Source organism: Agaricus bisporus (genome assembly GCF_000300575.1).
Source record: "Agaricus bisporus var. bisporus H97 unplaced genomic scaffold AGABI2scaffold_1, whole genome shotgun sequence".
NCBI classification, from domain to species: Eukaryota; Fungi; Basidiomycota; class Agaricomycetes; order Agaricales; family Agaricaceae; genus Agaricus; species Agaricus bisporus.
Genome location: NW_006267344.1, coordinates 610,725 through 625,348, shown reverse-complemented (window position 1 = coordinate 625,348; position 14,624 = coordinate 610,725). Strand labels below are relative to the sequence as shown.

Here is a 14,624-nt window from a genome sequence, read left to right as displayed (position 1 = left end):
CTGTGACTGTCACGATCTCGTTCACGATCCCTATCACGCTCACGAGGTTCTCTCTCACCTATCCCTCCTCCTCCTCCACCACCACCACCACCACCACCATAATCAAGACCATCAACAGCGGGAGCATTACCATCTCTGTCTTTGTACTTGTTTTGATTTCGTGGACCGGTCGGTACATTTGGTGGAAGCGGAGAAGCTGGTCGGACCGGTGGTACAACGCCTGAAAGGGAATAAGAAAGAAGCAATAAAAAGAAATTTAGTTTAATGGATTACTAAAAATGAGTCTGTTAGACGTACCACGCCCACGAACACTACCAAATCCTCTTCCTCTTGCTAAAGGACCAATGGGTCCACCACGAGGTGCGCTTGGTCCGGTCACAGCGTTAACAACACTAGCAGGAGCAGTTGGAGCACTACGGGTTGCATATGGTTGAATCGGAGTTCCTCCTGAACCTCTACCAACTCCTCCAGCGACAGGTGCAGTTTGAGCGGCTGGGCCGGTAGGCGCAGCTATAACGCCACTTGGAGTAACGGGTGTACCAGAGGTTGGTGGCGATGGACCTTCAACACCGCTACCAACCATTGCGCCTCCTCCTCCACCACCAACACCAGCACTGCCTGGACCACCTTGACCTGCTGAACCAGACGTAGCACCGTCCATATTCTGTGCTTGCTGAAACATCTGTGGCATCTGATTCTGGCCTTGCATCTGAACAAATTACCAAGAATCCCAAAAAATAAGATCTTATTTCAGCAAACCGCATTCCCCGAGAACTTATAAAAAGGGAAAAGAAAAGGAAAAGAAAAAAAGAATGCTCCGAAAGACAATAAATTTAAGGGTAATCAAGTCCAACGTACCTGCATACCAAAATCTCCACCACCTCCCATACCCATATTCATCATACCAGCAGGTCCAGCAGGATAAGGCCCATCCTGCATCATCATACCACCCGGTTGAACTTGTTCATTCGCTCCACCCACACCCATTCCACCCATACCCATTCCACCGCCTCCTGGTCCGCCACCGCCTCCACCACCATCTTGAGCTTGCTGTTGCATTTGTTGCATCATCTGCGCCATATCCATATTCCCCATATTCATCATCATATTCGACATTTCCATCATCATTTGAGGATTCATCATTGCCGGTGAAGGACCTGTAACGTTCATTCCGGCATTCATGTTTTGAGGCATGTTGGACATGTTGTTATTCATCATGGTTGTTGTACTTGACATGACCATTTGTCGGAATTCGGGCGGTAAAGCTGTTATTTGGTCTTCACCCATACCAGTCAAATTCTATATGAAAAACAAAACCAAGTTAGAGAATTCAAAGTGGGTGAGACGATAACGTACAATAACGTTGGCTTTGAGGACACTGGCCATATCACCCAGCTCCCTCCGTCGATAACAATACGCCTCCCATGAAATCTCATCAAAGCCATAATTGAACCAGTCACTAATGTCAGAACCAGGTCGTCTCCAAGGTTTATCAGCCATAGCCGTCAAATCTACTTCAAGTATCGAACGACCATCATACATCCCGATGCCATCCTGATCAATCTCTGGATGAGAAGGTGGAGCCGTGACGGCTGGAAGAGTACTTGGGTCGGGCCCTTCATCGTGTTTTTGTAATTCCTGAAGCGTTTGTTGCTGTAGTTGTTGTTGAATTTGATTTTGGGTGAGAGGTTGTTGAGGACGAGATGGTGTGCTTGTGGAAGAGGGTTGGAGTTGAGATGGGGATGTAGATGCTGCTGGAGGTGGTGGTGCTGAACTTGGGATTCCACCGCGTTGAATTGGGTTGTACTCGGTTGTGAATGATGGTGCTGGGGCTGGAGGGAAAAATTCAATAAGATGAGGATAGAAACTGATTAGGACGGACCATGAACGACGGGCGCTGTGGGTGCGGTAGCACGACTCCCTGAACGACCAGGTCTGCGAGGATGGGTCAAATCGACTTTCTAGCATATCAAAAAGGTTTCAAAGACATACCGCAGGTCTAGAGAGTGCGAAGGACGGTTTATGATGATTTCAATGTCCTAAAAAGATTAACTTTTAGAAAAGACACCTCGAAGAATGGTACTACGCACGTCATCGCTTTCTTCCTCTTCTTCCTCCTCCTCCTCTTCCTCTTGCTGTTGCTCTTCTTCCCCAATGTCCACACCATTAGAAAGTTCACGTTCTGCATCTTGCGATGCTTCTCGTGAAGCTGGGGCCGGCTGGAGAGGAGGGGTAGCAGTAGACACAGCGGTCGCTGACGCAGCGCGAGAGGAGTTATTATCTAGAAAGAGATCGTCTTCCTCATCCTTCTGTTGCTGTTCAGCCTGGTTTTCAAGCTGTTCAACGAGTCCGACTCCAGTAGCCGCTTTTAATTTTTCCAAGGGTATTCTATGTTGAAATACATCAAAAAAAAAACGCGCTTATGGATTCTAACCAGAACTTTGGAACTTACGGTTGGGGAACTGGTTATCGGTTTATTGCGTTCACGCAGACAAAAGAGTATGTGGATGAGAGAAATAAGTCAATTGAATTGCTCTCGTGAGATATAGTACAAAGAAATATGGCGGTCTGGTAGGATGGTTGACATTCTTACCCGTGGGTGGCGGGGCGGCTTCTGCAGAGCCTCCGTATAGAAAGTCATCGTCTTCGTCCCTAAATACTCATCATGAGCGGCATTCTACAAGATTTGTGGTGAACGTACATAGTGTATTGGTGGAGGTGAGAGGCAAAGTCGCGACAACTATCCCGCAGTCACACCAAGGTCACACAGGTGACGCGCTCGGAAAACATTAAGCTTGATTGAAAAGATATATAATTGACTGTGCTATAGAATATAGAATATCTACGGAGAAGGCGGCTGTTCTGCATTCTCCTCTAGTCCCTTCTTGAACCCCTCCAAAGTCCTCGCCAATGAACCACCGCTCGCCTGGCCCAAAACTGCAGCCAATTGCGATGCAGGCGCGCCTAGCAATCCAACAACTTGCGACCTCAACGTCTCCAACGTCGGTAACTTTGATACATCCTTCACATCCTCCGGGAGAAATACCCGCCCCTCAATCAACGCTCCCACTAGCCTTAAATCGGGAGTCTTGGTTTCTCGGACGCGTTTGACCCTCCTCCCTGGAGTAGCAGGGTCAGCATTCTTGGCCTCTAGCTCCTGTTTGATTTGTTCTGGAGTTTTGGGTGGTCTTGGAGGTGCGCTCTTCTCCATGGCGCGGAGAACAGCTTGAAGCTGAGGCGGGTGAAAGTTTGGAAGTGTAAGGAGGGCAAAGGATCCTTTCGTATCCTTGACCATTTTCCTCACGGAAGACCTATTGACTCCCTTGAGATCGCGAAGAGCCGCTCCAAGAATACTGGTCCGCACTACAGTGAGTTTCGGCAGGGAAGGGGATGCATCTGCGTCTGAGGACGCAATACGCTGTGCGGCGGTGTTTATATCCACTCGGAGGGTTTTCAGACGGTTTGCAGTAAAATCCTGGTGTTGGAGGAAGAGAATGGGAGAGTTGGCGCTGGTTTGGAGGATGCTGGTATACCAGGTGTGCTGGGCAGTCTTTTTATCCGGAAAGACGCGAGGATATTTTTTTCCAGGCAGGCGTTTGGGAGGGTCGAGAGAGATGGCATAGGAACGCGTTGTTGCAGGTGTTCTGTAGGCTAGCCGTGAGCTGCACTGGCCCGCTTGCTTCCAGCCCAACATCGTTCCGCGCAAAGAATAGCCAGTCACACAATCGTCACAACTCGTATCGTCACGTTGTCCTCCCGACACAAACCATACACTTTTCCGTAGCACCGATAACAGAAAGAGGAGAATACTTGATTCCGACCGGTCAACGTGGTACTAATTGCCACTCCTACAAGTCCACTTTGGGATTCCAGATCTTGCGGTCTGGTGATCAAAAGAATGAACACTTGGCTGAAGCACTCTTGTTTCTCGACATTGCAATGACTGCTCATATGGACGCGTTCATCGCTGATGTGTCGGCCTGGATTATACTTGGAAATGGGGATGACGTAGGGGACGGGTAGATGGGGACGCTTGGTTGACTGTGCCCGCCTCGACCGCGACTCGTTTGACATACCCTGAGGGACCACAACCGCCATTTTTTCGTGTTCAAGGAAAAGTGGCTCAAGGTTTTATAAATTTGTTGATTCCTCATTCAACCCGCGCTCGGCTAGTATGCTGATATGAGCTTTGACATTCGATTTTTGTTCGTCTATACACAATCATTAAAGTAAGTGGATTTATTTTTATTGAGTTGATGTAATAACCTGTTCGTTCGTTTGCTAGGCAGTTGACTAGCATGACGTATGTGTCCAAGTTACGCCGCATTTCACTACAGGAACTCTCGCTGACGTTGTCCAAAAATATCCAACGAGTTATCTTCAACAATAGTCTCCGGATACAAAATCAGTTGCGGAAAATGATTAAGTTTTGACATCTTAATGGATCCATAATCCATGGGTCAAATGTGACATCCACATACTTTTATTTTCTTGGACGCTCTACGATATACCCCAAAGCCCAGTAATTATACCGAACGGCCACCCGAACAGGTTAGTGCCAAATCATTCCCCCAGTCTCCATAATTCAAAAGCGAGCTCAGGCTGGAGGTGAGGCGCGATGCAGGTTAAATCTAGGATTCCTCGATGCGACTTTCTGGTACTCTCAAGAGGTCTATTGGCGATGAATATTGAGATAACGACTCAAACTTTTACACTAGCAATTGCCAAGATACCGTAAGGTTCAATCGCGCAATGCACCTTCGTCTTGTAAATCTTTTTACTTGGAGTCCTTATGCGACGCCTCACGCGATGAATGCGTCAGCCTTATCTCCTTTATTTCTGCGATTCCAATCACGACAGTGGTCAAGATTTACCTTAACCGGGGTTGATCTACTCATTACGGTATAATTACGCCCACATCAGGGGAGCTTGCCAAATTACCTCCTTCGTTTTTATCTCAGTCTAAAGATAACTAACTGACTGTGGCGTTAGGTTCATTGATTGACTTTCAACGCGCTCGACAGGTGGAAACCAAAGCAATATGATCAAAGCTTGCAACGAGGACTCGGGTAAGCATAGTAAAAATCAAAGGACAGTCGAACCTGCGATCATGAATAACCATGTCTTCTAGTGGATGGGCCAGGGTATGGGATATGACGGGTTATGGGGTAGGATGGTTGACACCTATCAGGCCTCTTAGCCGCAAAATTAACCAAGTTTGCGTGTTGTAGGACGTCCTAGACTGGTTACAGGTAATGTTGATCAGTAATGAGAATAGTGACAAGGCTCTGAGATTGAGCCAAGCGTGTTTGACGGGTAGATGGGGCTGGGGTTGATTCCAGTTGCTTTACAGATGGATTGTTAATAGTCTTGGTCGAGAAGTAGCGGATTTTGAGCACACCATTCCAAGTGGGAAAGCAACGGTCAGGCTCCAGTATTATCTACTATATAACGTTCTCTTACTGATAAGATAACGAGAGAGTCTTCAATCATTGGATCGGTATTCTTCAGTTGGAAGTCCGATTTGAGCCAAAAAGAAGCATAGAAGTGACATTGGAAAAGGTTATCTTACCCACATCTGGCGGGTTCTCTGTCTCCAGGGATAAAAGGATGGGATTTCAGTCCAGAATGGTATGTGTTACAGCGGGATATGACTGATCATGACTTATGGTTATGGAGTCGAAGTATCTGGTAACCAAGTTCAAAATGGTATGAAATCTATGGATTTCCACGATTATGGGCTATCACAGGTTCAACCGCACCTCATGTTTGAAAGATTTATATTGTTACGTCCTCTATCCAATAGAAATCGATACACGCCAGGCTTCACTTAGGACCCTGGAATATGCCTATAAGAGGCTAGGGGAGAAATCTGACAGATTTCAGTCATTTTTTGCCGGTAGGCCGGGTGCAAAACCGGACGAAAATGACACTCAGCCACGGAGGCCGGGTCCCCAGTACGGACAAAAGCTGGGGATTTGTAGGAAATCCTCGCGGGCCGGGGTCCGGGTTCGGATAACACCTGACCTCAGGTCACGTGAATTACGTGGTTTACATAATAAAATTGCCTTTCGGGGATAAGGCCGGGGGAGATCCAGACAAAAACGCCCTTTTTTCGGACGGACAAAAAACCCCAAAAATGGGCATTTCTGGCCCTAGCCTCTTATAGGGATATTCCAGGGTCCTCTTCACTTGGAGTGGCTAAGCAATCGAGTTGATGTTTCAAAAACTATCGATATAAAGTGAGGGTCCCTAGATGGCTATACAACGAAACGACTGTAAACCCTTGGCAACGTCAACCCCGAGCAGTGATGGTATCCAATGGGCGCCAAGATATCCGTCTATAGATGTGCTTAGAGAGTATACATAGATGAAACCCTGCCAACTTAAAATAAAGGCCGCTCGGAACTAGTGCAAAGAGGAAATGGAAAGGTACGAGTAGGTACTAGTAAGTACTATGTAGGGATGATCCTTTGCGAAGCCTTGATGTGGGCATATGTGGCTCATGATTCGTAGACTATTACAACGCGTGTGGATTGCTTGTAGCATGTGAATGCCAGCTTCGCGAAGTGTGTATGGCTCCTTCTGCTCGGCACATGAGCCCAGATGGTTGAGGATGCGATCGATGAAAAGGTATGCATGTTGTAACATGATTTCGGATCGTGGACCATTCCGGAATAAGGTATATGTAATGATGCAAGAACTTTCGGGGAGCCGGTACGTTGTGGAGAGATCATGGGGCGGACAACGAGGCTGTTTCTCTCATGACATCGGGCGGATTTTTATGGGACACTAGAGCGACTAACTAGGTTAATGTTTCCGGGGATTATATGGCGATTGGGAAGGAGAAAGGATCGGGGCGGTGTGGGCACGCTAGGGTGATGGTGATTTTTGGCATGCGACCCGAATACTTTTATATAACTTGTCAGCTTTAGCTTTCTTTCTTTCCCTCCGCTATCTTTTCTGTATGAATGCGCCCGCAGTCCTCCTCGTCCCGCCTACGCCTTTGAATCTTGGGTTTGAACAACGGGACCCGTCACCCTCTTCCACGACGGGTACAGCCTACTCGACTGAGTCGAGCACAACCTCCTCCTCGTCACCGCCAGAGACCATGTTTACGACTGTAGACCACCAGCGTACGTCGTCGGAAACGTCTATATTCTCCATCTACTCCATGTATGGCGACAACCACCGGCGGACAAGTTGGGTCCCCCCAAAGTGCGCCGTCAGCAACGGGCGTGTGTCGAAAGAACTCCCGACATTGTCGCCGATAGTGGACTGCCGTGATTCGGGGCTGAGCTTGACGGAGGAGTGGGGCCTTGCATACAATGATCCGCCGCATGCGATTGATCTCACAGACGCCCTCCACCCCGGCTCAGTCCCCCTCCGCAGCACTCTCAGAGCCTCCCGCCTCGTCTCTCCGCACTCACCGCCGTCCGAACAGCTTGAGGACAACAGAACTCTGGCACACGCTTTAGCACCGCCAAACGGCAGGCCAGGCGAGTCTCGCTCTCTATCGCCTGGTCTTTCCCAGTTACCTGGAGATACCTCTCGCACCCGTAGTACCACCCCTCAGTCCCGCCGTTCTTCCCCCATACCGTTTCCCAGTCATTCCCGACAGTCCACTGCTTCCACACGCGAATTACCCCCACTACCTCCGTCCACACGCACTACTCCTCCATCCACTCCTCCGTCAAACCTTTTTCGGCCAACTTCTTCCCCTTTTCTTTCGCCAAAACCATCCGTATGGTCGCCCGGCAATCTACAATCCAACGCTAGCTCGCCTTCAAGTAGAGTCTCGCTCGTTCCGTCCGAGGGGGAAGACGGGGACAGTTTTCATGTAAGGCGCACATATGCTATACTTGAAGTTTCTGGTGTCAAGGGGGATGGCTACGAAGAGGGCGTGGAGCGGACGAGAGCACGGCTTGGGTCCAATAGGCAGGACCAGATGGAGGAAGAAGAGATGATAGAACAATCAAAAGACTTGAGTCCAGAAGAAATCAAGATTTTGAGTTCTGTTGACCGGTGAGGATATCTCCCATATACATCTTGCTTCCTGTTTTGAAGGTATCTCAACCAGTTATGGTTTTTTCACAATACCCTCACACGATCGATTAATACGGCTGACTGCCGCACCCTTAACAAAACGATTTTCACCTGTTTCTGCGGGCCCACCGTCTGTTTCCGCCAATGCTACCTCACTCAAATCATTACCCCCCTCACGTCATTCTCCCAAAGAGACTTCGCGGATATCTAAATGGACACGAATGTTACAACCTGCTTCGCGAGATTCCGGTGGTAATATTCAAACGTGGAGAATTAAGGCGTCGAAAGAGTCCAAGCTGCGCGAACGGGTGTACAAGGGTATCCCTGACCGGTGGCGAGCAACTGCTTGGGACTTGCTCATGTGTCGATTTACTGGTATGAGCTATAATGAATTGGTTCGTCTAGGGGAAGAATACAGAGATGGTGTGGATAAGCCTTCACCGTATGATGTACAAATCGACCTAGATGTGCCGAGGACGATCAGTGGTCACATCATGTTTAGAACGCGGTACGGTGCTGGGTACGTTTCTGGAACTCTAATCCGTTAAATCGAATGCTCATCGTGACTTCTTAGTCAACGATCTCTATTTCACGTCCTACATTCTTTCTCTCTTCGTTGCCCGACATGTGGATACGTGCAAGGAATGGGACCCATTGCAGCGAGTCTCCTGTGTTACCTCGAACCTGAACGGGTGTATGCCTGCCTCATTCGCTTACACGATGCCTACAACATGCATGCTGTCTTCAGCCCTGGCTTCCCTGGACTTCTTGAAGCTATATATCTACAAGAAAGAATCATGGAGCAGATGATGCCAGACGTATACCAAGCCTTCAAAAAACATATGATCTCCACGACATCCTACGCTACCAAGTGGTACATCACATTATTCGCGAACTCTGTACCCTTTCAAACACAACTTCGGCTATGGGATGCATTTCTTTTAGAAGGTTATGACTTGTTTGTAGCCGTTGCGGTGGCAATTGTGTGGGTATACCGAGGTATGTCAAAGTTCCACGTTTCGCCGAAATCTAAACCCGAATCATTTTCCTTTATAGACCATATAACATCATCGTCGGCAAGTTTTGAAACAATTCTCTCGCTTCTTTCATCATTTTTTGTACCCGAGGATGAGGATTTATTCTTGACATGGTTATCCAAAACGCTCGGAGACAAAAGGTTGAGGAATAGTATGAGGCAATGGAGAGCGGACTGGAAGAAGCTTGTAGCGCAGGGCAAAGATGGCTCAGCGCTACTATGACCATATCATGCCATGCCATGTAATACCAAATTTGAGCTGGAATTTGGATCGTCTTGGCACCTTGGGGACTATTTTCTTGGAATTAATCGAGGTTGAATTTTTTAGGCCTCTTTTTGATATTCTTATTGATCACTTACCCGCTTTCAACCTCGCTTCTCATTATCTTTCTTTGTTTACTTCCGTCCCGTAGGCGAGACGGAAAAACCTTTTGCGCTATCTCCTGCCGCAATCCCATTTACCCCATCCCACATACACCACGCATATACTCACATTCCGAGTTCCTTCGATTACCGCTTTCGCCTCTGTTTTATTATCTTGCTCCTTAGATCCGCCACAAGCATTTATTATCTTTGCCCTAAAGAAAACGCTCATCAACAACCCATGCAAACCTTTTTCGAAATCACACTGCAAATCATCATTGTTCACACATTCCCTTTCTCTTTTTCAAAGCAATAAACATCTATTCTGTCCTTCAAGTGTTTCGATAATTTTTTCCTTGACTTTTTTTTGACACTTATGTTGTCTCAGCACCATCCTTTCGGCCCTTTCTCTCTGTTCATATTCTGTTCTTGTTCATTACTTTTTAATGACTCTCTGCAGCTTTTTGGTTTCCAGCTTTTATGTTCCATGCCACAATCCGTTGCTACCCTGCCGGCCTTTTTTTAACTTATGTTATTTGATTAATGTGTTCAATTTCCGTTGCATTTTTGGGCTGTCTTAAAACGCGAAACACAAGATCATATTATAAGTAGTGTCTGAATGGATAATGAAACGTCTTCGAACGCCACTAGAACTGGCCACGGAACACCACTTCATTGAATTGAGTGATTATTAGGAAAGAAACGATTCACGACGCCATGGACGTCTTTCAGCATCTCGGCTGCAGAATATCAAGCACATGATTCTATGTATGTATAATGACTACAAACTGTTATTGACGGAACACAGTCCTTTCTGTTTTTCTAAGATCTACTTCTGCAAAAGCTGGGGAGGGGTGGTACCAGTAGCAAGTCCCTTGTCGCCGGCAAAGTAAGCACCACTGCCCGCAAGCTCCTCCCTAACAAACATACATATATCAGAGATGAAAAAAGTAGGTGGAATCTAGACACGTACTCAATGCGAAGCAGAGCATTATATTTGGCAACACGTTCGCTACGAGCGGGGGCACCAGTTTTAATTTGACCGAGACCGAGAGCAACGACCAGATCGGCAATGACTGTGTTTTCAGTTTCACCACTGCGGTGGGAGACCATGACACCCCAGCCGTCGGATTGTGAGAGTTGGGCACTAGACGTAGTTTTTAGTCGGTGAACTTGGGGAATTATCGATGGCTACGTACGCCTGAATAGACTCGGAAATGGTTCCAATTTGGTTGATCTTCAAGAGCAGACCGTTGCAGGCCTTCTTTTCGATGGCAGTCTTGATGCGGAGGGGGTTGGTGACAGTCAAATCGTCGCCAACAATCTGGATGCCGCTCTTGCTGGTGAAATGAGTCCAAGCTTCCCAATCATCCTGGTCGAAGGGGTCTTCAATGGAAACAATTGGGTACTTCTTGACATAGCTCAAGTAGAGGTCAGCTAGCTCAACACCAGAGATCCACTTGGCCGGATCAGAGTTAGCATTTTTGAAGTCCAAATCATATTTGCCATCCTTATAAAACTCCGACGAGGCAACGTCAAGAGCAATCTTGATCTTACCCTCGTATCCCGCCTTTTTTATGGCCTCAGAAAGAAGCTCGAGAGCTTCATCGGCTCCAGAGACATTGGGAGCGAAGCCACCCTCGTCACCAACGTTAACAGCTGATGAATAATGTACTATTGAGCAGATGAACCGCCCTTGACGTCGAAGATGACCTACCATCAATTCCATATTTGGCACTGATGACCTTTTTGAGAGTGTGGTAAGTCTCTGTTCCAATTTTCATGGCTTCCGTGAAACTCTGTGCGCCAGTGGGAAGGAGCATGAATTCCTGGAATGCGAGCTTGTTCCCAGCATGGGAGCCACCGTTAATTACATTAAAGGCGGGGCAAGGGAGGATATAGGGCGGCTTGACGCCAGATAGTTCTGCAAAGTGTTGGTAAAGAGGAACGCTTTTCTCAGCAGCACCAGCTTCGGCAGCAGCGATAGAGACACCAAGAATGGCATTGGCACCCAATTTTCCTTTGTTCGGTGTGCCATCAAGCTTGATGAGCCAATCATCGATGTCTTTCTGTTGAGTGACTTTCAGACCACTCTCGATGAGCTTAGGAGCGATAATTTGGTTGACGTTCTCAACAGCCTTAGACACGCCTGGAAGTAACGAATATCAGATAAGCAGCCAAAAATCAACGGGAGACAAGTAACCTTACCCTTTCCGAGGTATTCATTCTTGTTCCCATCACGAAGCTCGACGGCCTCGTGGACACCGGTAGAGGCACCAGAGGGAACGGCCGCACGGAAACGACCTATGACGCACTTATGAGGCGTGGATGACTTGCATGTCAATTTGTACATACCCTTCGCTGTGTGGAGATCGACCTCTACGGTGGGATTGCCGCGAGAGTCGAAGATCTAGAAAGAATGGGAGATGTGGATGTTACAATGGCCAAAGAAAATACCTGGCGCGCGTGAATCTTTGTGATAGACATGGTGGATGAGAGATGGGGATTTGTTTAGTTATCAACTCAAGATAAAGTAGGCCCCAAGATATTCCCACGCTCCGGATCCCTGATCAGGCTTTTGCGGCAAATTATTCATGCTACTCTCATCTAGCCTCCAAACCAAGTGGAAATGGTATCTATCGAGAAAGATAATCGTAACTAGATCTGAGGATTTATCGATCAGATGCCACGGCCTTCCTGTGGCGTCGAGTAACGGATACATACCCTTCGCCTCCCAATGTTCAGACATCATCTGTTACTCTTCTTTTTTTGACGCGATCCCCCCTTCTTTCCTACAGGCAACGACTTCAAAAGAGCAGCTTTTTCTCGGTTTTTGTTCTTGACATTTGCCGAGGAGTAGAAATTTGTGGCTTTGCGCTATTATTGGTCGAGCATGTCAAATAAGCGCTAAACGACGCCACCACTTATGACACTCACCTTGCTTGTCGACATTCGTGGCTCTTTCTTGGGTCTACTCGTCTCTTCCACCTCTTCAGTTTCTCCTGGATTTATCAAATGAGTGTCACGGGGAATAAAGTAGCGGCGCCATACCAATTTCAGAGGGCTCTGATCCTTCCCCGCTGGCCAAGGAAGATTCCATGTCATCAGCTACATCAATACCTTCGAAAACGTCTGTCAATTTAAGCTCTTCTTCTTCCTCCGATGCCCTAGTGTCATCGATATTCACTTCATCATCAGACTTCTCGCTTTCATCAGACTTCTCATCCTCATCCTCATCCGTACGCTCCAGAGGCTGAATGTCTTCTGGCAGGAAGGAATTCTTCTGCATGATAGACCCCAAGTTTTGCTTAACATGAGGGACATGAGGTTCTTCTCCAGCCTTTCCTTTCCCCTTCGCATCTCTCTCTGCCTTAGCTTTCGCTTTCGCTTCTGCAATGTTCAGCTCCTCCGGTCTTTCTGGAGGCGACACAAAAAACGGTATCCTGCCCCTGACCCAGTCGCTTAAAATTATTTTTGCAACGGAATCCAGATCAGGTTCCCCTTTTTTCAGTAACCGGCCCTTCTTACGAGCCAGCTTGTCCATGAAATCTTCTGGATCCCATCCTTCAGTCGGACGATCCTTATTGGGCAGAGGTATCCCGTACGTTCTCGACAAATACAGTGGTTTAATGCGTTCCATGAGTGCCGCAATATGGTCCGAAGGTGTCGGCAAAGCTTCAACCCGAACAACACCTTTTAACACCGTGTCAGTTTGTGAATCTTTAGCGGCGGACGTTGGCACAATCCCAGGACAATCGATAAGATAGATGCGTTTAGTCAGACTGATATATTGCCACACCTACGGCGCTGAATGTTATTATGATGTTTGGCAGGAAGGAACAGCTTACTTTAGTTTCTCCAGGTATAGGAGCTACGCGGCAGACTTTGCTGCTCTTGATAGTATTTATGATACTACTCTTGCCCACATTTGGATAACCAACTAGACCAACAGATATCTGTTTCTTATCCGAGTGCAGCTGTGAGAATTGGCGCAGCAATTGTATTAGCGATCCTTTTCCGAATGAGTGATTAGGAGATGCGTGAAATGCAATGGTGGGATAGCGAGGAGTGAGATGTTGGATATAACGTGACTATGAAATCGAGAGCTGAGTGAGTATTGTCTTCTGTTACAAGGATAGACAACACACGTACTGTAACCCAGTTTGGCACCAAGTCGCACTTGTTGATGACAAGCACAACTTGTTTATGCGCCTTTTCCTTCTTGACATACTCCAGTACCGATTCGCAGAGCGTACCCAGTGGATCTCTAGCGTCAATGACATGTAAAATCACGTCCGAAGAGTCGATGACTTTGTATAATTCCCCATAGATACGTCGAGATGTTCCCTTGGCATAGATGGGTTCGATATAATCAGCGTGAGTCGGGGCCTCAACCACATCCGCAGCTAGAGGCTCTGAGCGAAATATAAGTAAAGAATGTCGCTAGACTTGATATTGATAAGATTCTCGCACCAATAACACCAGTATTTGTTGCATCAGCGGCGTTCTCTGCTTCAGTAGCAGCAGCAGCACCGGCTTTACCCAATTCCTCAAATGACCCGACGTCAAGCCTTGGTCTTTTCCTTTGTGCCTTTGGTCCAAAGGTTTCTATAAAAGGTTCCGTTTCGACGATATGCGAACGCTATTTCAAGACAAAGTAAGAAAAATGGAAATAATGAAAAATTAAAAACAAAGTTTTTTTTTTTCAACTCACCTTTCTCAAATTAGGATTCGCAGCATCATCCAGCAAAGCCATTGGAAGCTTATTCCGCCGCAGCAAGACAGAGTAAGGATCATCCTTTTTCTTATAAAGACTTGTACGAAAATGATCAAGAGCCGTCTGAGATATAACTCGCGTATTCCCTGTATTTTTTTAAACAGACCTGACTTTGAGTAACTGAGGCCAACTGAAATGATAGAAAGCATTACATACCGAACCACCTGCGGTCAGGTTGAACTCTCCCGGGCTTCGTCTCATCTTCTCCCTTCTGGAACGCTGCAGCCTGTATAATATTCCCTTCCTTATCCCTCACCGGTTTACCGCCTTTCAACATCTTCAGTTTGGAGATTTTTTTTGCATCGCGGTAAAAGTTTTCGCCCTTCACTTTGGCAAGGGAAACAGAAGAGCGGGTCTTTGAAGAAGACGAGCCTTTTTTTGTTGTTGGTGCCATCTTCGGTA

At 47.2% G+C, this 14,624-nt stretch overlaps 4 protein-coding genes across 4 annotated transcripts; 1 reads left to right on the top strand and 3 right to left on the bottom strand.

The window, feature by feature from the left end:
* Window positions 1-2,779: 2,779 nt before the first annotated feature.
* AGABI2DRAFT_189300 (hypothetical protein) lies at window positions 2,780-3,704 on the bottom strand. Its single transcript, XM_006453911.1, has one exon. It carries the CDS (start codon window positions 3,692-3,694, stop codon window positions 2,843-2,845), a length of 852 nt encoding a protein of 283 aa, XP_006453974.1. The 5' UTR covers window positions 3,695-3,704; the 3' UTR covers window positions 2,780-2,842.
* A 2,902-nt stretch (window positions 3,705-6,606) lies between these two features.
* On the top strand, window positions 6,607-9,638 carry AGABI2DRAFT_175704 (hypothetical protein; the record flags this gene model as incomplete). Its single annotated transcript, XM_006453910.1, has 6 exons — window positions 6,607-6,633; window positions 6,702-6,717; window positions 6,984-8,025; window positions 8,081-8,566; window positions 8,621-9,045; window positions 9,103-9,638. 6 exons carry the CDS (start codon window positions 6,607-6,609, stop codon window positions 9,303-9,305), a joined length of 2,199 nt encoding a protein of 732 aa, XP_006453973.1. The 3' UTR covers window positions 9,306-9,638.
* Window positions 9,639-10,094: 456 nt separating this feature from the next.
* On the bottom strand, window positions 10,095-11,990 carry AGABI2DRAFT_189297 (hypothetical protein). Its single transcript, XM_006453909.1, has 7 exons — window positions 11,903-11,990; window positions 11,801-11,855; window positions 11,654-11,749; window positions 11,163-11,594; window positions 10,645-11,104; window positions 10,419-10,592; window positions 10,095-10,362 (listed from the first exon to the last, which is right to left on the bottom strand). The coding sequence occupies exons 1-7, from the start codon at window positions 11,930-11,932 to the stop codon at window positions 10,275-10,277; spliced, it is 1,335 nt and encodes a 444-aa protein (XP_006453972.1). The 5' UTR covers window positions 11,933-11,990; the 3' UTR covers window positions 10,095-10,274.
* Window positions 11,991-12,193: 203 nt separating this feature from the next.
* AGABI2DRAFT_147333 (hypothetical protein) lies at window positions 12,194-14,616 on the bottom strand (the record flags this gene model as incomplete). Its single annotated transcript, XM_006453908.1, has 8 exons — window positions 12,194-12,322; window positions 12,383-12,426; window positions 12,497-13,244; window positions 13,294-13,536; window positions 13,598-13,860; window positions 13,919-14,087; window positions 14,160-14,308; window positions 14,379-14,616. The coding sequence occupies 8 exons, from the start codon at window positions 14,614-14,616 to the stop codon at window positions 12,194-12,196; spliced, it is 1,983 nt and encodes a 660-aa protein (XP_006453971.1).
* Window positions 14,617-14,624: the final 8 nt, after the last annotated feature.

Bases quoted from the DNA above. Each gene is read 5' to 3' on its own strand.
- AGABI2DRAFT_189300 (XM_006453911.1), bottom strand. From the start codon at position 3,694: ATGTTGGGCTGGAAGCAAGCGGGCCAGTGCAGCTCACGGCTAGCCTAC.
- AGABI2DRAFT_189297 (XM_006453909.1), bottom strand. From the start codon at position 11,932: ATGTCTATCACAAAGATTCACGCGCGCCAG. The intron at 11,856-11,902 runs GTATTTTCTTTG...CATTCTTTCTAG, and splicing joins CAAAGATTCACGCGCGCCAG to ATCTTCGACTCTCGCGGCAA. The intron at 10,593-10,644 runs GTACGTAGCCAT...AACTACGTCTAG, and splicing joins ATTTCCGAGTCTATTCAGGC to TGCCCAACTCTCACAATCCG.